The sequence below is a fragment of the Melozone crissalis genome, unplaced genomic scaffold (assembly GCF_028551555.1).
Source record: "Melozone crissalis strain CALT ecotype California unplaced genomic scaffold, PUWL_Pcris_2 ptg000042l_1, whole genome shotgun sequence".
NCBI lineage: Eukaryota > Metazoa > Chordata > Aves > Passeriformes > Passerellidae > Melozone > Melozone crissalis.
In genome coordinates, this window is record NW_026535820.1 from 21,731,527 (window position 1) to 21,747,765 (window position 16,239).

Sequence of the window (16,239 nt, forward strand, 5' to 3'; positions counted from 1 at the left end):
TGTCCTTTAGAAAGAGTCAGGTTATATAGGAATTATGCACAGTAGGTGAGGTTTTCAAAATTTAAATTGCATTACTTTTATTAGATGTAAATGTTGTTTAGTATTTTTACATGCTTAAGTGAGAGCTGTAAAGGGAGGGGAGAACTTTGATTTCATGACCTTTTGTTTTCTGTTAAAAAGCTTAATTCTAGTGAGAAATTTTGCTGTGTATTTAAGATAGGTTTTATTCTTTTTTCATTTGTAAAGAGGTGACTGCTGAACTGAACTCTTTTGTCCTGAAGTGTGACAAGTGTTCCATCAGTATTCAATTAATTTTCACTTTCTTACTCTAGATTCTGAAGAAGCTCCATCTGTAAATCCTTCCAGTGTAGATGGGAATGTTGATTCAGAAGCAGAAAAGGACTCAGTAGCCAACAACAGCAAACAAACGGTCCCTAGTAAGGCACCACTTCCATCCGCTCTAGATGAGTATGAGTTCAAAGATGATGATGAAGATGAAATGAAAAAAATGATTGATGACAAACATATTCTTAGAAAAGACCCAAGGAAAGAAGATGAGACTGAAGTTGAAAAGTCCAGCTTATTTGCGAAACAAGAAAAAGTTGTGTTTTCAAAATCACTCAAAAACAAAAAGCAGAAACCTTCTAGAGTTCTCTATTCAAGTTCTGAAAGTTCAGATGAAGAAATAATGCAGGACAAGAAAATGGTCTCTCCTTGCTCTGTTTCAGAGACATCAAATTCTGATGTCAGAGTGAAGAAAGAATATATGGTTACAAATGAGCACAAGCAAAAAGGCAAAGTTAAAAGGAAAGTAAAAAATCAAAGCAAAAATAAAGAGAATCAAGAAGTAAAGCAAGAAAAAGAAAATACTAGAGTAACAAATATAGCTACTTCTGGGTTAGATTCTTTAGATAAAGCTAGAGAGGAAGAAACCTTTAAGAAGTCTTTCACCTCAAAAGAAGATTCTTCTTTACAGCTGTTTCATATCACTGCTGGAAAATCTCCAAAGCATCCCTGTGGGTTAAGTGAAAAGCAGTCAACACCATTAAAGCAAGAGAACACCAAAACTTGCTTATCACCAGGAGGTTCTGAAATAACATTGCAGTCTGAATTAGTTCGGTATGATCACAACACTGATTCTGATTATCTGGTAGAAAGTTCTAGTGGCAAATCTTGCAAGCACAAAGAAAAAAGTAAGCATCATCAAAAGGATTTTCATATGGAATTTGGTGAAAAATCTAGTCCTAAAATTAAAGAGGAAGATAATAGCTCAACATTTGAGAATTCAGAATATACTTTGAGAAAAATTGACAAGGAAGGTAAAACACTTAAAAAACATAAACTAAAGCACAAAGAAAGAGAAAAGGAAAAGCACAAAAAGGAACAGGATGGGGAAAGGGAAAAACACAAACATAAAGATAATGTTAAAGAGGTTCAAAGAAGTATTGAGTTTGACAGAGAATTTTGGAAAGAGAACTTTTTCAAAAGTGATGAAAATGATGATATGCTGATAAATACGGAACATGAATCTCTTTCTTCAGACAGAAAATCAAAGCTAGAAAAAAACGTGGCAAAAGAAGATAAGTTAGTTAAGGAGAGACAGTGCCAGAAAGAGAGAAGTATTAAAGATGAGAGAGAAAAAGAGAAGAGCAAAAAGGAAAATGAGAAGTTTCTCAAGGATGAAAAAATAAAAGATACAAAAGAAGAAAAAGAAGTTATGCTTGCAGATAAAGAAATTGAATTGTTCTGTTTTGGTGTTAAAGATGAGGCAGCTAGTGTGCATATAGTAGAAAGAGAAACAGATACTGAAAAGCAGGAAAAGAATTTAAAGGAAAATAAAGAGAAGACAGAAAAGCGATTCTCAATCAAAGAAAAAGATTTTGAAAAGATAGAAAGAAAACATGGAGAAAAAGAGAAAAAGTTAAAGCATGAATACAAAATGGAGAAAGATAAAGCAGAAGTAAATGAGAATACAGAGAAAGGAAAAGAGAAGTCCAGTTTTCAGCAAGCAGAAAGGTGCCATAAGGAAAATGATAAAGTAAAAAGCATGGGTGCTCTTAAAAAAGTTGATGACAAGGAAAGAAATAAAGAAAAAACTGATAAGAAGCATGATAAAGAAAAGGCTGATAAAGACAGACACTGGGCTGAAAGCAAAGAAAAACACTGTACTGAAAGAAAAGTCAAACAGTCTGAAAAAGAATCTGAATATACTAAATCAGAAAAAAATAGAACTAAAGAAAAGGAGTTTGAAAAAAAAGACAAATCCAAAGACAAGGAGGCCTCATCCTTAGCAAGCTCGAAACATATGCAAGAGGAAAGGAGATGCACTATTACCGAAAGTAGTAAAACAGTTCATGACAAACTGTCATCTTTGAAAGAAAAACCAAAAGATGATTTGTTGAAAACTCCAGATGGTAGAGAGAAAGATAAAAAAGATAAAGATATAGACAGATACAAAGAGAGGGATAAGCACAAAGATAAACTGCATCAAAGTAGCTTGCTAAAACTAAAACTTGAACATGAGAAACTTAAGCCAAAACCAGCTCCTGCATCGAAGGATGCTCGGCCTAAAGAAAAAAGATTAGTCAACGATGATTTAATGCAAACTAGTTTCGAAAGAATGCTTAGCCTTAAAGATCTGGAAATAGAACAGTGGCATAGAAAGCATAAAGAAAAAATAAAACAGAAAGAGAAGGAACGTTTGAGAAACCGCACTTGTTCAGAGCATAACAAAATGAAGGAAAAACCCAAACACTCATTCGCTGAAGTAAAAGGCAAAGAACTGATTCGTTCCAAAAGTTCCGAGTTGCCAGATGTTTGTATGAAGGAAAAACAGCAGAAAGATGCTACAAGTAATAGATCACAGTCATTAGATACAAGAAGTGTCAGTGTTGCAAAGGCTTCATTGGCTTTGGATAATTTAAATAGATCCCCCAGATCAGAAAATGAAAAGATGGGGCTGAGCTCCAGGTCCATGTCCATGGTTTCTGTTGCGAGCTCTGAGGATTCTTGCCATACCACAGTGACTACTCCAAGGCCTGTAATCGAATATGATTCGGACTTTATGCCAGAAGGTTCTGATTCCCAAATGTCTTTTACACAGTCACCATTTTTGGCAAGTGCCAAATCACCAGCCCTTGTGGAAAAAGAGTCCGATGGTCTTGCTGAGTTGCCAGATCGCGTTAAGCCGCCTTTCACGAACCGGCTCCCACAAATGTATGTGAGATCAGCATCTGCTGAAGATGTTAAGTTGGTTTTAAATGAGTGTAGGCCTGTTATAGAGGTTCGAAGATGCAGCATGCCTGCTGCAGTTTCTGAGCACAGCAAACAGCCTCGAACATCAGAAGAAAACAACCAGAACGCTCTGCCGTCAGCTCAGACTTACAATAGCACTTCTCCTAAGCCAGAGCTACTGTGCAGCGTGCTTGAAAGAGATTTTCAAAGCAGTGTGGCTGTTCTGCAGTCAAACCTCACATCATCTCCCAGCAGAGCTGTTAGCAACAAGCAGGCAACAACAGGGACAAGTACCATTAAAGATACTGCTCAGATGAGCCCTTCAGAAGACTCTAACATGCATTTAGAACCATGTAGTCAAAGGGGTGTGACTCAGCAAACCAAATCGTGGGATGTGCCTTTTGACAGACTTAATTCATTGAGCAATGACTTTAACAGCTCAGGCTGCGGTGTACCAGAGCAAGATGCTAAAAGCATTGTAGCAGTGCATAATTCTGAGAGCAGGACATTAAAAGAGCAACAAGTATCTGAATTTTTGCTTCAGCACCCTGAAATTAAGGGAAGTTCCAGTTCTCAAGAATCTGCATCAATTTTGCCTTCACAATCTCCCTGTTCTTTACCTATCCAGCCACTTCCAGTTGTGTCAAAACACGTTTCTTTACCAGGCATTATCAGTCAAGATTCATCATTAGTACAGCAGCAAAATCTAGTTCAGACTGCAACTTCTGCTTTGGAAACAGATAGTACTAGTACCAGAGAGCTGGAAAATGCTTTCTCCCCTTCAAACTTTAGGAAGACTGATGCACATGTGGCTGTATATTCTGAGAGCTCTGCAAATGATGTTTCTCAGAGCTATGAAAAGGTGAATGATTTACCATTAGAGAAGGATACTCCTGAAAGTGATAGCAGTTCACAGTTAAACATGAACTCATTCAGTAGAGTTGTGTGTAAGAATGCCCTGAGTGAAGTGGATGGTAACACAGCAGATAGTTCAGATATTAGAAATGAAAAAGACCAACAAGAAAAGTTAGTCTCTGTGCACGTTGTTGATAGTAAAGCCAATGCTGATCTCTGTGAACTAAGTTCAGGAATGTCAAAAGGAATTACAAATGAATTGGTTAATAAAAGCCCCTGCACTGCAGACAGAGAAAATGTGTTGGCAGATGACCCACCACAGTACATCTCTATATCCAATTTGGAAAATAGTTCACAACAGATTACACAGGAAGAGGTGCATAAATACAGCCAAATAGTTAAAGTAGAAGAAGAAGTTGCTGAGGATCAGAAGATGGAACAGCAAGAAGTACCTCAAAGAATCACGAGGAACAGAGCAAATTTGCTTGCTAACCAGGGCAAGCAGAATCCTCTTGGCTGTACACAAACATCAGAAAAAGAGTCTGAATCGTCAGCATCTATGAAAGCAAGAATTAGATTAACTGAAGATGATGATGTTCAGGTACATCATCCACGTAAAAGGAAGGTGTCACGTGTGCCTCAGCCTGTGCAAGCAAACCCTTCTTTGCTGCAGGCCAAGGAGAAAACCCAGCAGTCACTGGCAGCTATTGTTGATTCTTTGAAACTTGAAGAGATTCAGCCGTACAGTTCAGAGAGAGCAAACCCCTATTTTGAATACTTGCACATAAGGAAGAAAATAGAAGAGAAGCGTAAATTGCTGTGCAGTGTTATTCCTCAGGCACCTCAATATTACGATGAATATGTGACCTTCAATGGCTCCTACCTGCTGGATGGCAATCCCCTGAGCAAGATATGCATCCCAACTGTAAGTAACATGGTCTTTCAATATGCAGTGCAATGGAAAGGCATGTTTTGGTTTTGTTTTTGTAGCTTCCATATTCTTCCTAACTTGCTTCTGAATATTCTGCTGGGAGCAGTAAGCTGATACATGTCAACTAATATTGATTAATAGCATCATATGTAAAAGCCCCATTCACTGGAAATACAAACAGTGGTTTCAGTCACTGTAAGACAAACCATGTCAAGGGCACACAGACAAGTACTATATTTCAAAGTATGTAAAGCCTGCTCTTTCAGAAGTGAAGTAAATTATTGAGAGCTTCTCTGAATTTCTGCTGTCAATAATTTCGTTAAAGCTAATTAGTCAAAGCTGTTTCGTTTGGAGGGGGATGGACGTGCAGTGCTTCCGAATACCAAGTCCATTGCCAAATGTTTTATTGCCAATATTTTAAGCAGGATAGCCTGCCAGCTATCTCAAATGCAGCAGATGTAATCTGCTGTGTCCTGGCTTTTGTAATCCATCAATCTAAAGTGTTCATAATTTTATTAAATAATGTCAAGGTTTTTTTCCTTTTTACTGAAGAACATCTGTAGTTCAGAGACACTTGTTTAGGTCTAAGATCTCCATTTTTGAATGATCAAGTTATTATGTCAACTCATCTAAGATAACTCAGCCTTACTTGAGAGTAAAAACCTTTAGCTTTTTCCAGTAGAGTTGAGGAATTTTTGATGAAGCAATGAACAGAAGTTTAATGTGTAAATTTTAAAATTTACTTTTTTGCTTCATTATGCAGCTAGTCTTAATTCCCTACACAAGCTATTTGTTCTCATTTCTTGGGAGTTACTAGGCCAGTTACAGTCTAAGAAAGAATGTGGGTAAGACCTTTTGCAAGGTCTGTAGGTGAACAAGGGTGTATGGTAAGATTTACCATGATGTTCCAGGCTGTCAGCCTTCCCAAGTCTGCAAATCTTTCTCAATGTTACAGAAGCTGTTGCAGCTTTTGTAACATCTTTATCACTGGAGGCACAGATTTCATTTTTGTAAAGCTGCCGCTAGTCAAGTACATACTGTTTCCGAGCTACAGCTTACTGCTTTGGCATCACACTTCAGTGCTTAATTTGGGATAAGTGGAAAGTAGAGAAGCCTGGAATATATTTTTCCCTGGCCCATCTCCTACCTGAGCAATAGAATTCAATTCCCAATCATAAATGGCAAGGTGTGTAGACACCATAAGGAGGACTGAGTTTTTGACTTGATATTAAAGCACTGCCTTATAATTCCTTCCTGTCTCTATTGCTGTGTATAATAGGAGCTCTGCAGTTAATGAAAATAAATTTAGGTATTGGAGAGCAAAATCTCAGGTAACAGGTTCAGAAAATATCAGAGATGGATAAGTGCTTCCTATTCTCAATGGCTTTTAATTAATCATTGAAAAGAAAAGCCTTTTTAAATAAGGTTGATAGAAATGTAAGTATGTAATTGAAGGATTACAGTTACTGATTTTTGTCTCATTTAGATTTCTGGTTTACTTCCTTACATATACGTGTTCTGATGGTAATGATGTTTTAAACAGTTAATTGTTTTGTATATACTTTGATGCTCCTGGTTATATTCTACAGATAGTAGAGAGAACAGGTGGAACTTTTTATTTCAAGTTCCTAGAAGCAAAAAGGAAGATAATCAATTTTGAGAAGCCAAAATAAATTATTGGGAAATTAATGATTATTTTCATTAGAATTAAAGTGTAAGAAAAAGCATGAGTTTTGCTCTAAATAAGAAGATACTCTAAGCAATTCAGTTTTGTTTGTCTGAAAAATCTCCAATACGACTAAGTGCTTTATTTAATTACTGTCACTTGTGTACAATTTTGATAAAACTTCTCAGGTTTCCTTTCAGAAAAAAAATATTGCTTAAAACAGTAGTAATATTTCAGATTTAACTTACTGGCAGAATTTGCTTGTGTACGCAGTCTAATGATTTTATTTTGTCACCACTGAAAGTAACAGTCATAATAATTCTTGTTACAAATACTGTAAACAGGGGAATTGCTAAACCAAGGATCATTTCATTCTCAGAAGTGAGTGTTTTTTTCTTGTACATATTGTCCAATAAAGTGAAAATAAAGACTAGACTTAGTCTCTCTGAAATATTAATAGTGTATTGTTATCCCTATAATGCAGAATTTAATAAGCAACTGTAAAAATACCTTTTTGTCGTGTTTGTTTTGCAGTTTTTTCCTTCAGTTCTCTAATGATTCTCTGTTAACCAAATTTTTGCCTCATCAATTTACATGGAGAGAAAGTAGATACTCTTTCTTTAATTATTGCTGTGTTACAGATATCCTTTGTGTAGGTCTGTGTGGAGACTGCATATTTAGCTCTGACACTCTGAGACTTGGAATGGTTGGTGTATGGAACAGTGTGTTTACTGCTGTCTGCATTGGAATTTTAATGATGCACTGTGGTTTATCTGATGAACTTCAGACACGCTGTAGGTGGGAGCCAGGAGATGGTGTGCTAAAACCTTGTTTCCATAGCCTTGTTTATATATTGTAACTTACAGCTCAGATCACCTAAGGCTGTGAGGATACTCATGTATGAATTATGGCTTCCGTCTCAACCAGTACAAATACAAAACATAAAGTAGGAGACATCAGGTCAGTTCAAAATAGAGGGAAGCAAATCTGATTCTTCTAACAGAGAAATTTCAATTGTACTTGGCTCTGCTGCCTTTCAGATTATTGTTCTACAGGGTTCAGTCATCTTTATCTGTGTTGTCTCCTGAGAGGAGGTGCTAGGATGATTCACTGCCATCCTCCTGTGCCTATCTAGCAGATGTGTTTCTAGTAAAGGGGATTCTGTCCAATCTCCCTGGCATTGCTGTGGAAACTCAAGTAGTAAGATCTACTTTTAAGGGTATTACTAGTAACTTGTTTTCAAAATACATGAAACAGAGCATTAAAGCAGGCCAGTTGTTTGGATGACATAGAAGAGTGGAGGTTTGTAACAGGCAAAATAGAGATTGAAGGTTTATAGAGTGAAGAGTTGATGCTGTAGCTGTATTTGTTTTGAAGCATGCAAGGCCTGCAGGAAAGTTGCTGATGGATTTTGATGTGTTGGAGATGGGAAGGGCATGCCTTGAACGTGAACTCTGGCCAATCAAACCTGCCCTAATGGCTGGCTCCAAGGGAGGTGGAGCAGAGGCACAAGGCCAAGATCTGTCTGGCTTTTCTGGGTCATTTCTCAGACTGGGAAAAGAGAATTCTCTGAAGCAGGCAGGGCCCGTTTGCTTCTCTCCCTTCTGTTTGGAGTCTGGGCCCTTAAAATAGTTTGATGCTTTGGTTATGCAAAACAGAGGGCACCTTTTTTATTGTGGTGTTCAGTTTCATGCTCTATTCTTGCAAGTCCAACTTATGTGTTTGTATTTTCCTTACACAGTTTTTTGTGTTCTCTTTAGTAGTTGTTTCTTTGACTGGAAGGTCCAGGAGGCTCCTCTGGCTGTTCCTGCCTCAGAGCCTTTAAGTCAGACTTTCTGGTCTCAAAGAAATCAATTTCCTTTGTCTGAATCCAGTGCTGCTTCACAAGCTGGAATTTCCAGCAGGTGGTGTGCAACTGCCCTAATCCTGTGTTCAGACTCCTAAGGATCTGAGGTTCATTCTTCCCAAGTTTCCAAGAAGAGAGGAAAAACCAGAAAATTCCATAAATGACTGTAACCAAACGTAGTATTTTGGCAGGTGGTGCTGGGCTGGGCGGGAGTGAAGGGTTTATGAATGTATCCGGTGGCAATAGGGATCTCTGGGGTCATGGAGACCTGTCAGTGTCACACAAGTCTGAACATAATCTGTGTTCAGGGCTGAACATAATCTGTTGAAACAGAGTTCTGCACATTTAAATAGAAGACTGCACAGCTCTGCTGTCTAGGTGATCAGCTCCTTGTCAGGTTATTTCTATGATGTTGATTCTTATTTCTGTTGCACAGTCAAACTGTGTGTAAATTTAAGGGAATAACGTTTTAAAATATTTGAAATGTAGTGACATTACAAGGACATTACATCTTCAGACTGAGAGAGGTTTAGATTAGGTAGTAGGAAAAAATTCTTCACTGTGAGAGTGGTGAGACACTGGAGCAGGTTGCCAAGAGAAACTGTGGATACCTCATCCTTGGAAGTGTTCAGTGCCAGATTGGATGGGGCCTTGAGTAACCTGGTCTAGTGGGTGGCATCCCTGCTCATGGCAGGGGACTTGGAACTCCATGACCCCTGAGGTCCCTTCCTACCCGGACCATTCTGTGATTCTGTGAAATTGTTCAAGTGATAAGGATGCTTGCCAGCTCTGAAATTTTTATTTCTGGAAAATCCATGTGCATAAACCCAAAGCTTATTTAGATACTCTGTCTTGCTTCTTGTCTGTGTGCTTTTCTGTAAGCAAAATAATGGAGATTTTGGGAGATGTTTTGGGTTTCTTAAAATTAAACCTTGATATTATTTACAAGCATCTTGTCTTATTTCATTGAAAGACTGTGACAGCACTATTGTACTGTACCATGAATGCAAAATCTTCAAGAAAAATAGACTATAGGAGGTGTATTTGTTTTTAATACTGCTGTTTTACACAAAATGACATATGCCATAAACATTACTGGTTTGAGAACCAAACTTTTTTCACTTAGAAAAATGAAGTGTATCTTGTTTTGTAGTTTGAAATGTGAAGGCGTTGAATGTCATTTTATACAATATAATAATTTAAGGAATTAACTGCAATCAGTTATTCAGATTATGTGCTATAATTCCAGAGACATTGGCTAACTTCCAATTGGGAAAAAAAATGTCCCGAAATAATTTCCCAATATAATACTAATTCAAGCATTTCTGGTAGATAAATCACTTCATTGCTGGAGTGTATAGGTGCAAGATTGATACTAATAATCTAGTTTAACCTACAGTGTGTCTGTATTTCCATAATGGATTTATTTCTTCTAGACAGTTGAAGGATCTATTTTATTGAAAAGAGTTATTTATCTTTCTGCTTGTGTTAGGTATGAGGCAGGGTATAGTAACTGCAGGTATGTATTTGAGCTGTGGTTTTTGAGTGTCAGTGGTAGTAGGCAGTGTTTCATGTAGTTTGAATGGGTCTTTGCAAAGCAGTATCAGTGCTCTTACATCTGTCAGGTGTTAAAACCCTTGCTGAACTGTCAGATAGAACTGGCATAAAGGAAAGTGAACTTTGGGTGGAGCCTTAAAACTCCCAAGAAGTTTAGTATTTAATTCTGAAAAACCATCTGATTTCTGCAGTTGCCAGGAGGGCTCCAGGTGCCTTGTCAGTGTTTTTCATACAGCTCAGACCAGACAGTAATTCTGGCTGTTCACTGTAATTGACTGAAGTTGCAGAGTGTTTATGGTATAGCAAATCAGTAACAGCATTGATATGTCACTCAAGTCTATTTGATTTATTAAAATTGTTTTCTTTCTAAGGAATAAGTTTTCTTAAAACTTGCTGAAATAACTGTCAGGAAGAATCACTTTTTCAAGCTGGTGTCTGGGTCTCTAGTCTACTTTTTGTGCTTTCTTGTGTTTTGTGTGATTGCAAGATTAGGAGTATGGTTGGTTATCTTTTGTGCAGTATAAAATGCTGTTGCTGTTGTATGAATATATCAAGGGGTTGGGGGTTTTTTTAGCAATGCTTTACTTTTTTTTACTTTTTTCTTGCTTTTTGCTAGGCAGTTTTTATCTTCTCAAAACAAGCAGCTGTGCTTTAAAGAATCTTCAGAACAGGAAGCAAGTTGTATTTCTTACTATATTCTACACTATAGCCTTTTAAAAAGAACAGCTATGGAATGCTGATAATGACTGGTTAAAAGCTCTAAGGAGCTTGAAATGCTGTTTTCACTTGGGTTTATTAATTTTATGGTATGGAATTCTTAAAACCTTTTACTGCAAACACATTAAATTCACATAAATAAAAAAAGTAAAATTATTTTTCTTTTAAAATGCCTTACTGTTTCTTGGGGTTTTTTTAAATAGATCACATAAGCAATGCTAAACATGTGAAATACACATTCACTATATTATTTATAAAACTTTTTCCACAGATTACACCACCTCCATCACTGTCGGACCCACTTAAGGAACTATTTAAACAACAGGAGGTTGTAAGGATGAAACTACGTTTACAGCATAGTATTGAAAGGGTGAGACTAATTTATTTTTATGTCCTGGATTTAAGCTTTAGGATTTTTTGCCTTTTCAATGAACAGACTACATTTTTCTTAATCTAACAGTGTTTAGAAGTAATCTTCTTTCTAGCCAAATTTATTAATTGGAGAAACTTCAAAGTGGGGGAGGCAAAATGGTTTGAACAGCTGTTTGCAGAACCCTCAAGTTTTCAAGACAACAGCTTTTTTCTGTTAATTGCTCTGAGTTGTGTCCCAGATTTATCCTAGAAGCAGTGGGAAGGAAGCTTCACACTGTTGTCTTAAAAGCTAATGATGATTGTAGACTTCAGATCCAAATTGACTTAGTTAAAAGAATTGAAGATAAAGTAAATTCTTTATTGAGAGGAGACATGTGTGGCTCTAAGACTGAAACATGTTTGACAATATTCTGCTCAGAAACTGCCTAACATTATATTAGAGTTATATCTGTAGTCATCACTGATTTTGAGCACAGAAATAGAGAAAATATTCCTGGTTTATGAGTATTCTGTAATTTTAGGTTGCCCTTTTTCCTTGGTAACCTAGCTTTAGATGCCAATATTGTGAGCCAGATAGCTTGTGGGCACAGACAGGGCCCCTTTCTGACATGGATGCATCACAAGGATTTCCACATAGTTACACAAGGAGCTGCCACATCAAACCCAGTGTGATACTTTTTCAATTGACAGTTCCGATGTGACTTAACAAACAAACAAAACCCTGAGGGAAGGGTTTTTCTTGAATTTAGTATTTCAGTGAAGACTATTAAATAAGCAGCACAGAAATTGTAAACGTGGTTCAAGTTCTGAGTGAAAAGAAATCAGTTGCAACTAAAAATACTTTGGCCAGCAGTGCAAGGGGGGGGATTCTGTCCCTCTACTCTGCTCTGGTGTGACATCCCTCCCTTAGAGTGCTGCATCCAGCCCTGGGGTCCCCAGCGGAAAGAGGACATGGACCTGTTGGAGTGAGTCCAGAGCAGGGCCAGGAAACTGATGAGAGGGCTGGAGCACCTCTCTTATGGAGAACAGACTGAGAAACCTGGGGCTGTTCAGCCTGGAGAAGAGAAGGCTCCTGGGAGACTTCATTGGTGCTTTTCAGTACTTAAAGGGGCTTGTAAAAAAGAGGCAAAGTGACTTTTAACACAGGCAAATAGTGATAAGATAAGGGGAGGTACAGTTGTAAACCAAAAGGAGAGAAATTTAGATTAGATATTAAGAAAAATTCTTTATTGTGAGGTGGTGAGGCACTGGAACAGGTTGCCCAGAGAAGCTGTGGGTGCCCCATCCCTGGCAGTGTTCAGTGCCAGGCTGTGGGGAGCCCTGACCAAACTGGTCTAGTGGAGGGTGTTCTTGCCCACAGCTGGGGAGTTGTAGATAGATAATCTTTAAGGTCCATTCCAGCACAGACTCTGTGATTCTAACCAAAGCAAAGGTGGTCCTTTTCCTGTTTTCTGAAAAACAGGAAATATATTATAATATTATAATGCACCTTCTTTTATTTTGATAAAAATTAGAGCCATTTTATTATAGAGCAGTAAACACATACAAACATTTTTCTGTATCTTAAAAAATTACACATATTCCTAGTTATTTTGTTCATATAGGCTGTTCTTCAAATTATATCCACTTTATAGAACTGTAAGTCAAGTTTTGTCAAGTGAGTTGTATTTTTGTTGTCTCAGTTTAGGAAAGAATATTTATGCAGATGTGAATTTAAGGAGTTACTGCGTGTTGTTTTTAAAAACATTATCATGCAAATAATGCATTTCTGCTTCAGTTTGCTTGGCCAGTGTGCCTGGAGAAAAGGCTTCATATAGTTAACATTCACAAATGTGTATTCTAAGCCTATGCTCCTCCTACCTTTCATCTTTCACCACCTTCATTAACCAGGACTTGCCTCAGTAAGTGGAAATGTTCAGCCATCAGTGAAGGCTGGGGCTAAGGAGAAGGTGTTTTCAGTTCTGACATCCATGGGACAATCTTTGCATCATCAAATTGAAATTTCCTATTTGATTAGAAGAACAACCTCTCCTACCTTCAGCATCCATTTCTCACAGTGTTCAGAAGTGTAAGCCCTGAAAAGACATGTTTGAATTAGTGGATATTTGTATGAATGTTTAACTTACTAAATGTATATCTATATGTTGATATCTTAATTAGGAAAAGCTTATTGTCTCTAATGAGCAAGAGGTTTTACGTGTTCACTACCGAGCAGCCAGGACCTTGGCTAATCAAACTCTGCCCTTCAGTGCCTGCACTGTGCTGCTGGATGCTGAGGTGTACAACGTGCCTCTGGATGCTCAGGTAAAGATTTGTCCTTCACAGCTTCAGACAAAAAGGTCTTGCTAGCCTGGCTCAAGCATTCAGAGAGAATTCTGTTCCCATAGCAAAATTGTCGTTGATTTGCCTGAAATTAAGATTATGCCCATGATAGGTTGTTACTTATATTAGGCCTCCATTGGGTGTACAGTAATGGGAGGATATGTGTGTATGTGTGTGTTCTTTCTGTTTTCTGCCATGTCTGGTTTTCTTTCAAATCCAGGAATTATGAGATGGATAAAATAGGAACATTCCTCTGCTGATTTTGTTGTAAAAAACAGATTTCAGTCATAAACAGAACATGTTTTTGAAGCTTACGAATATAGCTTAAACAAGAGCAAAGAAATTATCAGCATAGAAGATGACATCTATCAGAAATCCAGATAATTGGAATGCAGTAGTGTGTGAAGTGATGAAATTGGTTTGTGAACTCTGGAGATGTTTGTGGACATATCCACATTACACTTCCCTCCTCTGTACAAGGCAGCCGCTAGAACTGTACCATAAAAAACAGATGACCAGCAGTGAAATGTTGAATGCTACCAGATGAAATAACCTTTTTCAAAATTACTTCAGACTCCATATGACTTACTTGTGCCCTGTTATTTACATGTTCAGTGTAAGTATTTAGTCCTGATTAAAACATATAAAATAAGAAATGTGCTTCACAATCTGTGTATGTTATGGACTGTCACTCAAAAGTTGGCTGCAGCTGTATCTCTAAGATAAAATTATCTCGTGGTGTTGGTATTTTGTGGACAGTTTTTCCAATTAGCAAACACAGACCAACATTTGATACCTGTTACAGTGGCTGTGAGAAGCACATAATGCAAGGAGGAAATGTTGATATTTTGGGTGTAATAAAAGTGTTGGTGCATTGGATGTTGGGCATTTTAAAATGAAACACATACATTTCCAACATATGAGAGATTTTACATTAGTTCTGCAGCCCTTTATAGAATTATTACAGCTTCCAGTGTTTTTTCAGTCAGTTGCTACATTTTTTCCCAGTCTTTAAAGAACTAGAGCTATGCCCTACAAGGTGATTCAGCAGGAGATAGCAGTTTATGGAGACTGTATTGTTGTCTCATTTTAAGCTTCACACAGATAAATTTTTAAAGCATCATTTCCTTAGTACTTCTAACTGATAGGGCAAAAATTTTTCTCTTCCAAAATCTGGAAAATCCTTTGCTTTATTTCTGTTCCAATTCAGAGGCCTTGAGCTTTTTAGAGATGAGGAGTATGTGAGTTGTGCACATAAGTGCATTTTTGTAGTTAACATTTTACAATTTGTTTTAGTAAGCTGATTCCGTATTTGAATTTATGAAACAAAAGGAATCCTTGATGGGGGAGAAGTTGAGATGTGCCCCCCCAAGTACTGCCATTTTTTTTACCATCTATATAATAAGAAGAGCAATAAAATGCCTCTCCTTCCCCCTCACTGCTTCAACAACTTTGTGTTTTAGTCTGTGGTAATTTTTCTTAGGAAACTACATTGCATATAATATTCAGCAAATTATGAAATACATTTTTATATAATTGAAATCAATGTTTTATACTACCAGCTTGATGGTTTGGTTCAAATTTGTTTAATGGGAAGAATGTAGATGCATAAGAAGACATTGTCCTGTAGTGCATCCTGCAATTTTCCTGTTACCTCATTAGCAAATAACTTATTTTGTTCTCTAGAAAGGTCAATCTTTGCACATTTGGTTGGGCTTCGTTTTGTTCCTTCTGCTACAGTGTACAAATTTCTGCAGTGTCTTCTTTTCTCTCTGAAAGAGAAGCAGCAGCTTCTTGTATTTAGTGGTTATCACTTAAATGTTAGATTGGCATAGTCTGGCTTTAGGACTGTGCATGGAGTATATCTAATTTTTCACAGTGGACAGATGTAACATTCCAAATCCTTTGGAAAAAGTTGGAATTAAAAATAAAATTATTTCATTAAGCAGGACGTAATACAGGTCTGCTCAATTTTTTAATCTCCTTTTGGGGATTGTGATGGCGGAAATATTTTTAATTGCTTTCAGTACTTGTGTAGTCAGTTAAATAAGGCTGCTTAATTTTTCCTTTATTAATGTTTTTGCTTTTCCATGAGGGATATTGATTTGATACTGTGTTTTATAGAGAAAAAAGAGACAGTAATTTTGTGGAAGGATCTTTTATTAGTTGAGACTTTAAGGTGTAAATCCTTAAGCTTCCCATTCTAAATTTCAAAACCAGAGCACAGTAAATAGCTTGAGGAAATCTGAAAATACCCATTTTTAGTGAGCAGCTGGCTCACAGAGGGAAGTGTTGGTCAACATTTATGTTTTCATATACCTTTGTACTTTGAAGCTGTTTTTCCATGGGAAGCAGTGTTTGTGGGATTGTTTACTGTTTATGTCCCACAGAGTAGGTTTTGTGTTTTAATGTTTCAGATTGAATCATCAGGTTTTAATAAATCTTTGTTTTTTGCAGACTGATGACAGCAAAACATCGGTGAGGGATCGGTTTAATGCAAGGCAGTTCATGTCATGGCTGCAGGACGTTGATGATAAATTTGACAAATTAAAGGTACACTTCTTAGTTTTTCCACTTAAAAAAAAACCAAGCCAAAATTAATGTCAACATGAAGATAAGATGAATAAAGAGTAGATTTGTGTGCAGTATCATGGGCTTCTGTGGAGGCAACACAAAGGAAGGTCTATCAGTATAGAAAAAACCTAACTTTTGTTGCCATGTAGTGTAATGGAATATTCT

The 16,239-nt window shown here is 37.2% G+C and overlaps 1 protein-coding gene across 1 annotated transcript in view; it reads left to right on the top strand.

Annotated features, from left to right (window-relative positions):
- The window catches only part of ANKRD12 (ankyrin repeat domain 12), a 59,608-nt gene that overhangs the window by 42,046 nt on the left and 1,323 nt on the right, over positions 1 to 16,239 (top strand). Inside the window, exons 8-11 of the mRNA XM_054284766.1 lie at positions 333 to 5,014; positions 11,078 to 11,176; positions 13,339 to 13,482; positions 15,958 to 16,053. Coding sequence (XP_054140741.1) covers positions 333 to 5,014; positions 11,078 to 11,176; positions 13,339 to 13,482; positions 15,958 to 16,053 — 5,021 coding nt within the window. The remainder of the gene's footprint in view (positions 1 to 332; positions 5,015 to 11,077; positions 11,177 to 13,338; positions 13,483 to 15,957; positions 16,054 to 16,239) is intronic.